This window comes from Theobroma umbraticum, unplaced genomic scaffold (genome assembly GCF_002168275.2).
Source record: "Theobroma umbraticum cultivar Fairchild unplaced genomic scaffold, ASM216827v3 scaffold_56.0, whole genome shotgun sequence".
In the NCBI taxonomy this organism is placed as follows: Eukaryota; Viridiplantae; Streptophyta; class Magnoliopsida; order Malvales; family Malvaceae; genus Theobroma; species Theobroma umbraticum.
Genome location: NW_018397256.1, coordinates 4017028 through 4030218, shown reverse-complemented (window position 1 = coordinate 4030218; position 13191 = coordinate 4017028). Strand labels below are relative to the sequence as shown.

Below are 13191 nucleotides of genomic sequence, written 5' to 3'. Positions count from 1 at the left end.
TTTACTTTAAAAAATTAAAATTACTATTATTCACTTATTTTTGTTAAAATAATGATTATTTTCATTCACCTCTATCATTTTTTATTATGTTGTTCAAGTCAATCTTTATTATTTAAAATAATTTATGCTACAAAGTATAATCACTTTAATTACTATGATTGTTGTAGTATGATTCCATATGTAAACAAAACATGTGACAAAATGAAAAATGGCAATTAATCATGAAGTCTTATTTGACTCAAATAAAAGTAAAAAAACTTAATTGAACAGAATAAAAGAATAAAAATTTATTTGAATTATCTTAACTAGTTAAAAAACTTTAAAATATAATTTATTTTCAAGTTTATTTATTAATTGATTTAATTATTTTCCTTATTTTTTAAACTCTTATGAGATATTGATATAGTATTGTGACTAACACTTGGCATGAACATGGTAACTCCACAGAATAACTTATTCCAAGATCCAAATTTCAATATTGTCCAGGTGTGAGGGGAGATACGAAGTGTCGCTCCGGCATCGAAAAGATTGCCAGACGACCAATCATGTGACCGTCAGAAGCATCAGTAGAGGCTTGGCGACAGTTAAATATCCATGATACAAGCACTTCGGAGATCCCCACACTCTTTCCTCACGTCCTCTGTAACGATGCTGTTTTATTACGAAATGAGATGAATACTCTTGCCTCTTGCACCATTAACACTTTCATTCAGGAAAATCTTACCTCATTCAACAAACAAACGCAAATCAAGCTAAGAAAGAGATAATGAAACATTTTAGCATCACACTGATTACCTCAATTTTATTTTTTTTTGTGGGTACATGTTTTCTTAATTTACATAATGAAACATAATCCTTTTCTATTCATAAAACTCAATATATCCATTCTAAAATTTGAACTCAAAGGCCTCTGAAGTGAGTTTTGCACAAGTATGAAAATCAATGAACATATGATCCCTATTCATGTTACAAAACTTCGCTGCTCACAATAAGGTATCAATTCTAACCTTATAGCTTGTTGGTACTCACCTCAAGCCTCCCTCTGAGCTCATCTTGCTTCATCAACCAGACAGCTTCCTTCATTGGTGATGTTTCAGAAACAAAGAATGGACAGGTTCTCTTGAACGCAAAAAAGTGGCTGAGAGAACACTTGCATCTAACATCACCCTAAAAGGCTGGCGTAAGAAACACCTGTATGTATCTAAACAGCCATCTAGAGTTACTCCACAGCAGCTGTCCTCTTTTCCAATAATGATTCAAGGAAACCTGAACACAATTTGGTGAGTGGTGGCAAATTATGAGATGATCCTGTGAATATGGATTCCCAAGGTCTCTCTGATGGAAACGATGGAACCCAAGAAGTCTGGGTTCTCTTCATGTCAAACTCTGGTAGCTCACCATAGATGGACGCATACCCAAACTGCCCTGCTTGTCCTGTCATATGAGAGGTAAAGAACCGGGAAAAAGATAACAGTAGAATTAGTCATGAGATAAAGTCATTGCTGCAATAACCTATCATCATTAACTTAAATTCATGTGTTTTTTTTTTCAATCATAATAAGAAGAGCCCTACATAGATCAGAACCCTCAAAGGACAGAATCATACAAAAGTTCTCAACCAGCATGTGATAGGTTTATACTTCACAATCTCAGCTAAACACAGTGTAAATCTATCATTTCATGGGATAAATAAAACAGGATAACTAGAGCACCTGACAAATTAAAGCATCTCATGGAAAAGCTATATTTGCTTTGCCCATTAATAGTGATGATAGTGCACTAGTGAAGAAGATCATGAAATTGATTTGGATATAAATGAGGTTACAACTATTATAAGAAAGACTCACCTTTCTGTTCAAGGGCAGCGAGACCTTCCTTTCGGCTCATGCTAACCTCATGGGCATCTTTGCTGTATGGGTCAAAGAGAACATATTCATGATCACCATTCATGTATGCAAGCATCACCTGAGGTGTTTTTCCATCTATGCTGATTTCTTCAACAGAAGATGGGTTTACTTGAAGAAAACCAAGAGCCCCTCCCTTGGCCTGCAAAATGCAAATAGAGTATAGACATAATTCTGCCCCTATCATCCTGCACTATGATTGACAAACATGCTGATATCGGAGCAGAATACAGTACCACTAAAGATACAGTTAACAATGGTATGGGATGGCATGCAACAAGATTTCAGTTTCTATATGAATATACAGAGTATAGACACACACACACAAATCATCATCAAAAGAATTTCGGTGGTATATGCACTTAAAATTACTTATAAGTCAATTGTTAGGAGAGAAATGGGTGAAAAGTACAACATTAGAGCTCTCTCTCTCTCTCTCTCTATATATATATATATATATAATATTATATTATATCTATCTATCTATCTATCTATCTATATATTATTGTTCTTTCAGGTTAGCAATAAAGGTTGTGTTTCTCTATTGCTTCTTGTTGAAAAATTACAAGGATCTCCTAGCTCCTCTCCATGTTTGCGCTGTCACCCATACATAAATAGACGTCTTGAAACTCAGAATGCAAAACCTTACAGGGGCAGAGCAAATTTCCATTATCATAGGGAAGTGGTACTGATTGCTTATCACCAGCTAGAACTCAAAATAACTGTTTCAAAGGTTGCTCATGCAAACAACAGCAAATCTTAAGACAACCACAATTGCTCCCTGGTGCTCCAAGAGAATGATATTATAACTGTTTTCATTTGATATTTCACAGATTTCATTAAACTTTTCCATTTGGGTTGGCAGATGATAAAAGTCATATCATTACAAGTAAAATACAAAGAACCCAATAACCAATTGAAATTATTTTCTTCAGTATATAATGTTGTAGCAATATAATTGTCTATATACTTGAACAAAAGAAAATTTTAAAAAGACTTTCTAAATGCTAATAAATAATGTTTAAGCTATTAGACCTGCCTGACTGCATGTATTTGTCTAAGGAAATATTCACAATTCTTAATAAATTTGATCTTGGGCATATTTATTTATCCATCTTCATCACAAGCTAAGTTTTGCACTTCATTCCAATGATAATTAGAAATGAATTGAGATCATACCTTCTTCACAGACCAGATTGCAGTAGGAACAGGATCAGTTGCATTGTATAATAATATTACACCATCCCTTTCTTCAAAAGTTGTTTCATTAGATGATTCAGGAAGAAGGGCCAGAGCAGCAAAATAAGATAAATCAACAGCTGAAGCTACAGCTGCATAATACAAGAACGTAAAAATTTAACATGGCCAGATACAGCAACCCAAGAAAAAACACATTTTGACTTGACACATATGTCATATGCATAAAATTAAGCATGCCATAACCCATATGAGTATGGTAGCACAGGGTATAAAATAAGGCAAGCAGTTTCCAACACTACAAATCAATAACTTCAACTACTAACAAAATCCACTAAATTTTACAAATTGGAATGTCACAGAGCAGTTTTGACTTTTGCCATCATGGAGAAAGGATTCATCGAATATGATAAATCACGAATAAAAAGAGGACAGCAAGTATATTTTTATATTTGTTTGCATAATTTACATAAATTATCTTTTCACTAATAGTGAGATAATGTTCTAGCTACTTTAAATTAAGATTACCAGCACAGGGTTTGTTGAATACTCGAAAATTCGCAGTTCAGATATTTGTACTAAGTTGCTGATGCATTTGACATGCATTATTCAGACTTCTCTAAGGTATTCAACAATGTTGACCAGTGTTTCACAATTGTACATGTCAACAGGCTAAATCAGAAAAAATTATAATTAGCACAAGTGCCACTTAGAATGTAGTCGATTGACATTGAAAATGAATATTTACAGTGGTTTAATATTTTAAATGCGTTTAATAACTCATTTTCAAAACTTTTTAAATGGACGATTTTCAATGAAAAAGAGCTGAAACTCTTAAATAGTTAAAAGCTACTTAATGTATCCAATCATTCTTATTTAAGGAAAAATTTGTCATTTAAATACATTAAACTTATATTCTTTCATTTTTAACTATTTATTTTTCCTTTTTAATATTTATTAATGTAAAATACATATAAAAGATCAACAAAAAAATCTATTTAATATTTAACTTTCAGTAGAATACCAAATATTTTTACAGTAGAGATTCAATACTTAATTTTTTCAGAACTAAAAATTCATTACTTAATTTTTCAGTGTTCAATTTTTCAGTTTACCAAATAGCACCTTAGTTTAGCAATCATCAAAACCTTGTCTTGTTATTCCATATCAAAATGACTTATATATCACAACAATCTGCCTTAAGCTTTCCAAAAACAAAGGCATACAACTTAAAGAAGGAGGATCTAACATTTATTGCTTTGATAATTGTATTTAGATATTAAATCTTTCTTTTATGGCTATAAAAACTAATACTAGTTATATTCAGAAAAATTTGAACATGGGACCTCTCCAGGTCATAGAAGATCGATGATGTTTGCAAAAAATATCATTAGCTGAAAAGAAAAAGTGTTTCACCTTCTGTACGAAGCTTATATGACCAAGATAGTGATAACTTTGACATACTCCAGACAGACAGTTGTGGCTTCGAACCACGTGATGCAGCAACAAGATTATCTGACATCCCAACAAATGATAGGGTAACAATTGGCTGTGGGACAAAAAAAACATAGAAACAATTAACCCTAAACTAAAGATTTAAACATACAAGATACATGCATGCATTAGCAAAGACAGAAAGCCATATTCTGTCAAATGGAGGAACTCCATATTTCATTTGATAGGGATAGAGAAACTCTATTTATAAACAGCAAACAGAAAAAAGGAAATGGCTCATGTTCCAACAGAAAAGGAAATTGAATTCCAAAATTTTGCTTCTTTAGCTTTCCATTCTTGTAGACAAGTTTAACCGATTATTCCCTTATTTAGTAAATACTCTTATGCATAGGTTCCTGCCTGTCCATTCTATCCTGGTCAGATCAAGAATGTGGTTACTTTTCTGTTTCCAGCAGACACTTAATAACAAGCAACAAATTAAAAAGGTACAGAACCATTGAGACATACCCTTGAGATAACTAAAGTCTAAAGCTGTTGGCAAAGACTAAGCAATGTTAAGTGTACAGACATTTATTTACTATAAGGAGGCGTCGAAGTGATCCACAAAAGGATCCAAAAAGGACCAAACCATGATGGCTAGGCCATGCCTGTTACCCTGAATTTATATGCTAGTTGTTTTATTAATATATGGTTTCCACAGCACAAATAGGGAAAGACAGATGGTACTAATAACATAATTACCGTGAGAGTTTCCCCAAGTACAGCCAAGAGATCATTCTTGTATGGGTTCCATAATGTAATAAGGGTTTCTGCTGCAACAGCAAGAACAGAACCATCAGCAGAAAATGCAGCAGCAGTCATCGGCTTTTTTCTGCAACAGGGGAGACAATAGTTTAGAATAACAGAGATTGATATCTTTTAATCCCCATGCTGCGTAGGGAAGATAATATATCAGATTAATACGTGTTTTAAACTACCATTCTGTCTCTTTCCATGCAGAAGGCATATCTCAACATGTCAAGTTCTAACATTTAAAGTACCAAGTGATCACTGATTGATTAATTTGAAACACAAAAGAAAATGTAGAATATGCCTCATTGAAATTAAGACGCCTTTAATGCAACAAAAAATCCTTGTAAAATCAATTTGCGCTCAAGTATAGCATTCCATCTATGCAAGTTTTCTAATATACTAGTTAATACATCTGTCTTGGGCATGTAATACCAGCCTCCATGGGACAAGAATTGCATGTAAATTTAGAAGTCATACTTATAAGAACCAATAGCATGGCAAATCCAGCTAGAATTCTGACGCATCTGATCATTCTGTGGACTCTCATTGCTGCATATCCAAACCTGATATATCAGAATAAACCAAAAGATAAGGTTAATTTCATTGGAAATAGAGCACAGAACTCCAAAAGCATGCTGATCCAAGATTACCTTGAAGTCACCACCATAAGATGAACTAACCGCCATATCACCAGCAGGTTGGAATGCAACAGCAGAAATGGCCGCATCCCTATAAAACATCAAGTATCATCATATATTCATTTCTACTTCTGATACATTAAAAGATAGTATATTCTAATCAACATGCAATTCAACCGTCACTCTTTAACAGAAACAAATACATAAGAGAAAATCTGGGGGGAAAACATTCAAGAGCAAGTGCTTTTTGGACAAAAAAGAGGACAAGTTTATTGTCACCAGAAAAATTGAACTCCAAAAGCTTAAAGTTCCATCTTTTCATACATCATGGCAGAATGAAAGTAGAGCTAGCAATGTGGTCTATCATGCACAAAACAGTTCATCAGGCATTTCACATCTTCGATTTTTCAGGGGGAAGGGGGTGAATAAACCAGTTCACCTGTGTGGTTCATAAACAATGGTTGACAAGCTAAACTCTTTGTTCTGAGATCCTGATGCCCAAAACTTTAGGGAAACTAGACCACCTATGCCCTCTTCAGCAAGCTTCACTTCAGCAGTGCTCATAACAGAGCCATCAAGGGAGAGAGCCACTGCAGTCACTATTACCTGTAAAATTGGTCTTAAATGATATCAACTACGGTCAATAACACATCAAATTTATCAGAAGACATGTTATTGTAAAAGAAAACTCAATTTACCGTGACATCATCGCCTGGTTGATGGTTTCTCTCACAAACTTGAACCTGAAAGACAGCATATTTAAGAAATTTTCAACTTCCACCTTATTCCAAAAACTAGGAAGTTATGGTACAAAAATTTGTATTCCATGATAGGTACAGCACATATGCAAAAAGAATCCATATACAATTTGATTTGTCCCACTAACATCCACTAGGCTAGATGTCCGTTAAGATTTAAGCAAATGAATAATAATATGCTCACCTCAGAAATTCCACGATCATCAAATAGGCTGTAAAATTGTATGCAATAATTCTCTGTGCGTAAGGCAACCAACCCAGCAGTTTGATCAAAAGCAATCCCATTACCCAACCCTTTATACATCTCAGGATAAGAGCATCGAGCCTGAAATGTACAATACATACGAGTAACTAAGTTCTATTAGCAGAAAATAGAAATACATATACCAAGGTGGACCAAATAAAAGGTCCCAGAACCAGGCATTGAATACTGTCCACATATCCTATGAACTAACTTAGCAGCATATTTACGAATTACTTTTTAAGTTCACAACCATAAGGTGTAAGCAATTTTGCACATTTACACATTATCATGGAAGTGCATATCCATGGTGTCAACCATCACCAAGAACAGTAAATCATTGATATGGGATCCATCAACATTATATGCACAATTAATATCAGCAAATTATCCAGTTCATTGTATGGTCAATTCAGTCAATCAGATACTTGATAATCACAACAACATAACTAGAAAGGAAAAGGTTCATGAAATTGTGGACATGCAGATCAGAACAACCTTTATCCCCGAAATAGTCTTCAAAATTCCCATTGAAGGCATTTTCAGTAGGTGAATTTGATTATCTGCACATGATATCTGATGACCCTCAGTTAGTACTTAGTACGATAACTACAACTAAATACTACTCTCTTAAAGAACAAAAAGCAATAACACAACTGTTGACAACAACTTCTACTGACAGAGGAAAGGGTAGGATCAAGAGAGTCCACAAAATACAGCAGAGGAGATCCAATTCGTGGCAGAAATTTCTTCTTGCCTGTGTCTAGTTGCCAAACCACAAGCACTCCTTCCTTACCACCTGAACACTTGAAAAAGCCAGTGTTATAAATAGAAAACTGGCTTCAGTGAGTGTATGAACAAGAAGGTAGAGGAAAAAAACAGTGGAAGTGATTGATTTGAAGCACATTTTAGACAATTAATTTAGCCAACAACCAAAAGGGTTAATAACGAAGTTAAAACATATACCCACTTTGTCTATTGCCAATGAAATTTGTAATTTATCATATGCAAGCACTCAACAAAATGCACAATGCCGCTAATCTGGGGTCCACATAAAACAAAAATATATTCAGTTGGTGAACTACTACCAGCCTTTATATTTGTAAAAAGACAAATATTGTGGAAAATTACAGAAACAAAAGGCCAATCCATTCTCATCCTCATGCCAGCATAATTGCAAGAAACCCCCAGAAAGAGAAGTACACAAAAGTTCATGATTTATACATGTATATCAATTTTCAGTTACCTGAATACAAATATGCGCCATCCGAAGAGAAAGAGAGGACATTGACTACAGTAGGGTGCCAATGCCATGTAGAGCACAAATCAGCATCATCATTATCCCTCACACCAGGTTGGTCTTCTTGAACATCTATCAACCTTTCATTCACTCCTCTATTTCCTATAGCAAAAGTTCTATTGCCAAATCCCCTCCAAATTAAAATTCTCCCAGTCACATCCCCTGCAGCTACAATTCTCTGAGTTGGATGGAATGCAATGACAGTAATCTTCTTTGTATGATGTAGTGTTATCTTTGTGACTGCTGCATGCTCAGACCCTGGATCAGGAACCTTCCATACATGAAGCTTACACTTATTTTGGATGCCAAAAAATTTTCCTGAAGGACTAACAGTTAAAACCTCTGGCTTTTTTGTCTGTAGAAGAAAGAGACAAACATAGTATCATTCATCAAAATTATAATCCTTAAAAAAAAGGGGGAGCAGAATCCCACCTTTTTAAATGACTCCAAACATGCTCTAAGCTCAAAACTCAAGTATGCCAAAATCATCATAATAACAAATGTAACTCTCTTTCAGGAGGGAAGCAAGAGAGTTTTCTCACAAGATTTTTATGCCATAGTCATAGTAAGAAAACACCACATTAAGAAACATCTCTACTCTCCCCATTCTCAATGTTGAACAATTTTTTAATGTTCAGGCAAACATTCCTAGCACCATATCACATCCAGTCACTTTAATTAGGCTAAAGCTATGTACAGCATTTCTCATAGCATTAATTTTATTAAGTCAAAGTCGCAAGGTCTGTCTCTAGTTACTTAGTAAGGCAAATCACACCTGCTTCACATTTTCAAAAGCTATACATACAAACAGAAAAGAAGATCTGTAGAAATCTTTCGGATTATACCTCTCCCAAAATTAATCTACCAACTAAACGAGATTTGCTTAAGTTACACTTCCGGATTTGTCTCCGCAAGCCTTTAGGCTTCTCTTTTGTTTCCTTCATATCTTCAGCAGACACATATGCGAAAAGGTCTCGGCGCTTTTCATTATCCTCAGCCGGAACGTCTAGGAAAGATGGAATCACCTACCATCGGAGATAAAATAATCAACACTCACTAAGAATTATGGTAAGAAAAAGAAAGCGAAAATTTAAAATAAGAACAATGAAGGAAAAGAACAACTCTATGCACTCATTTCAAGCACTCAAATAAATGTATAAGTAATAAACAAAAAAGAAATCTAGGATGCACTTATTTCAATCACACAGATCAATGCATGAACTTTTAAGCAAATTAGACTTGATTTGAGCAACCAGATTTTCTTCTTGTGATGGTTAGCCAATATCAATTCAATTTGTCATGTATGGTAATGACTAATCCTCGTCACTATTAATACTCATTAATAGCTTTTCATTATAAAGTAACTCAGTCCAATAAAAATAGAAAAAATGTCACAACAGAACATCTACAACAGAATTAGCCGGGATCTTAATTAAGTTTTGAAAATTGTGATATAATAGCACAACTACCAGTTATAATGAGCTTATAATATTCAATAAATAAAACTTTTTTCATTATTACTTTTACTACTATGACTTTGTTTTTTCTCAAAAGCAACATAATAGATTAAAAATAAGGAAACGGCTAAACTGTAACCCGCATTCAAACATGTTTTATTAACAAAAATTTAAAAATTTTAATTCCGAAGTATTGAAACAAATGTCAAATGCTTACCATGGAGAAAATTGGCATTCGAATATCGATAGTCTTCATTAACTCAGGCACCGAAAAATCCCAATAACGAATGGTACCATCAAGCGAGGCGGTCCAACAATAACACAAAACCTTGGCGGCTGGATTCGACGCTGGCACCACGATGACCGAGGTGACAAGCGCTGTGTGACCCTCAAGTGAGGTTATCTACGCCCAACCAAAAAGAAAAAGAATATTGAAATTTCGGAAGATGAAGCGAAGAAGAAACAAAAAAAAATGAAAAAGAAAAAACCTGCAAGCCGGTGGCGGTGCTGAAGATGGAGACGGTGTTGGCGGTGCAAACAAGGAGTTTCCTTGCGTCGTTAGAGAAAGCAGGAGCTGAAGACACGAAGCTTCGACCACCTCTCATCATTGTTTTTCTGTGAGAGAGACTTTCTTGCCTGAGAGGAAAAGAATGTTAGTCTGAAGTCGTCGGCCCTGCTTGCTCCTTGCCAAAGCCCTAGCTAAAACCCCATTTTAATATTTTTCTTCTTTTTCGGTTCGGAGGGGTTTTTTAACTGCTGAGCTGGCGCTTTCCAGTATAAGCAACTTTTTCTCCTTAATTGAAAAAAAAAATCTTAAACAATTTTAAAAAATACAAATAAATATTTATTTGTTTATTGCATTTAATAAAATTTGTGTATTTTTATTTTTAATCAAATAAATTATTATATTTTTATTTTAGGTTAAATTAACTCTTACAATTGAAAATTGATTTAATCAAAATATCTCTTATCATTTAAGATTATGTGACATTAGTATGACATATTAAAATGATACAATTAATGATAATATAACATACTAACATATTACAATAAATAATGATATACCATGCTATGAGGTAGTTTTTACCCTCTACATCAATACCGCATCATATCATATAGATATGAAATAACAAGTAGTATTTTAATTAATAAAAATTACTCAATCATTCGTTATAAGGATTTATTTGATCGAAAATAAAAATGTATGAGTTTAATTCAATATAATAAAAGAATAAGGACTTATTTGAATTTTTTAAACTATTTCAAGGATTTTTTTTGAACACTATGCTATTTAAAAATGAATAATATGATATTTTTAATATGCAACTAGCATTTTATGATCATTATAAATATATAGTTAATAAGTTATAAATGTAATAATACAATGTATAGCATTATAAATATATAGTCAATAAGTTAAAAATGTAACAATATAATGTATTATCTAGCCTATATTGATTTCTACCTACATACATTCTTCACATCTAACACCTATTCATGGTATTTTATCAATTTAAAAGAGTAATTTCAATTTTTCATTTCTTTTCTCCTTTCTTCCTGACTCCAATTCCTTCAGAATAGGCAATGTTTGAGACCCAGCTACTCTTCTACTCCCACACCAAATTTTTAAAGCTTTCTTGTTCCTTCTGATGTTGTTTGTCAAAATTGATGCATCAACGACCATATTAGAATGAGCAATGTTTGAGACTCATCGATTGAACCTAGCAGCTCCTCTTTCACTCTTACACCAAATTTTTAAAGATTTCAAAAATTTGACTCCTTTAAGAGATGGTTGCTAAAATCTCGCCTGTCTTTGCATTTGATTTTTTTTTTTTTTTTAATTCTGGCACTCCTTTCTTACGTACACCTCTTTTTTTGTTTTCCTTCTTTTGTTTTCTATTTTGAGCCTTTCTCTAAATTCTTTACATCTAAAAATTATTTTTCTAGTCTTAAGGTATTGGTTTAGAATCACAAGTGGAGGATTTGGGGCATAAAGATCATTCCAGTGCTATTAGGCATGTGAATATGGTTTACTATGCCAATACTTTGCTATTGTGGATTTTTCATCCAATTCTAACGTTTGCTGCCTCAATGATTATGGCGATGAGTTTGCATATACTTGATAGAAAAGCTGCCCTATTACATAGGTTTGAACCGGCAATTCCATCTTCAATTGATTTTAGCAGAACTTCCAACAATTGAAAACAACAGTATTTTGTACTTATGTTTAGGATCTTTTTGTGGCTAGCTTGAATAAAATCTTGTACAACTGTTGTATTACTCTGCATACCTTAAAGATCTAAATTTTGACCATCTTCCCATACATCATTATAGACGAAATCCAAGTTTAGCCCCTCTATATCCTTTACATTGAATGTTTGGTCTAAATATTTGAACTAAAAATTCTATGGTTTTTCACATTGGAGGTTCAATGTTCAACATAAGAGATGTAGAAGACTCTAATAATAGTTGTGGAGGTGCTATGGGGGCAAAAGGGCGTTCTAAAATTGACTATAACCACACGTGGGTAACATGTAAGGATAATTGATGTGGAATTAAAATGGGGATGTCGAATATTAAGTAATTTTTTTCTTTTTCACCTTTTGTAGTCTTTTCAATGTAGTGTTTGTCTCTTATTTTTATTTCTTCTTTTATTTGCTTTATTTTTTTGTTTCCATTCTTTACTTCTTCTTCTTCTTCTTTTTACTTTGGTTTTTCCACAATATATGAAAAGTAAGTTTTAGTATCTTGCTTGTGGTCTTAGTTTTAAAGCTGTGACATTTCAAAAGAGAGCCGCTCAGAAAGGGGCATAATTCCAGCTTCCAAGGGTAGTGTAGTTGAAGAGTGTTATGTTAGCACATGCTCAGATGTGTTTTGAGTTTGTAGTTGAATTTGGAGCATTATTGTCCTTTCACTAACACTTTTGACTTTTGAAACTAAATGTGCTCTTCCTTTCCATATGAATAATTGAACTTTGTTTTTTTTTTTTTGTTTTTTAAACTAGTTTTCTTTTTAAAGATCACAAAATAATATGATGTATTGCTTGTCGTCTTATTTTTGAAGCTTTGACATCATTTATTGGATGCTCTTCGTTTACATCTAAAGTTTGCAGCATGTTTAGTGTTATAGATATTTCTTTGTGCCCACGTTAAATTCTATTCATTTGAACTAATTTCAGAATCTTTCATCATCATATTGTTCAGACCCTTATAATTTTTTACTGTCAATATTTAGTTCCTTATGATCATATGATGAAATTAATTACCTTACTCATTGTCCTTATTTAGGTAGTATTAAATTTATCCTTTTTGCACATCAATGGATTTGCTCGTAGTTCCTTTCAATTGTGCAAACGTTACCTGTTAGTAGCTTTAGTTGTATCAATTATTTTGAGTATGAACTTCTACTTTGCCTCTATGTACAATGATTGATATACTAAGTCAAATTGA

General features: G+C 33.4%; 1 protein-coding gene across 1 annotated transcript; it reads right to left on the bottom strand.

Annotated features, from left to right (window-relative positions):
- Positions 1–768: 768 nt before the first annotated feature.
- LOC110411479 (Transducin/WD40 repeat-like superfamily protein) lies at positions 769–10445 on the bottom strand. Its single transcript, XM_021421658.2, has 16 exons — positions 10231–10445; positions 9960–10145; positions 9131–9310; positions 8232–8640; positions 7666–7784; positions 7484–7561; positions 6929–7069; positions 6685–6729; positions 6426–6592; positions 5999–6077; positions 5826–5911; positions 5298–5427; positions 4518–4650; positions 3084–3235; positions 1848–2046; positions 769–1434 (listed from the first exon to the last, which is right to left on the bottom strand). Exons 1-16 carry the CDS (start codon positions 10348–10350, stop codon positions 1220–1222), a joined length of 2439 nt encoding a protein of 812 aa, XP_021277333.1. The 5' UTR covers positions 10351–10445; the 3' UTR covers positions 769–1219.
- Between the last annotated feature and the right edge of the window lie 2746 nt (positions 10446–13191).

Excerpts from the sequence above, each read along its gene's own strand:
- LOC110411479 (XM_021421658.2), bottom strand. The coding sequence starts at position 10,350 with ATGATGAGAGGTGGTCGAAGCTTCGTGTCTTCAGCTCCTGCTTTCTCT. Across the intron at positions 7,785-8,231 it reads TGGCGCATATTTGTATTCAG|GTGGTAAGGAAGGAGTGCTT; the intron begins GTAACTGAAAAT and ends TCAAGTGTTCAG. Across the intron at positions 5,912-5,998 it reads CTTATGGTGGTGACTTCAAG|GTTTGGATATGCAGCAATGA; the intron begins GTAATCTTGGAT and ends CTGATATATCAG.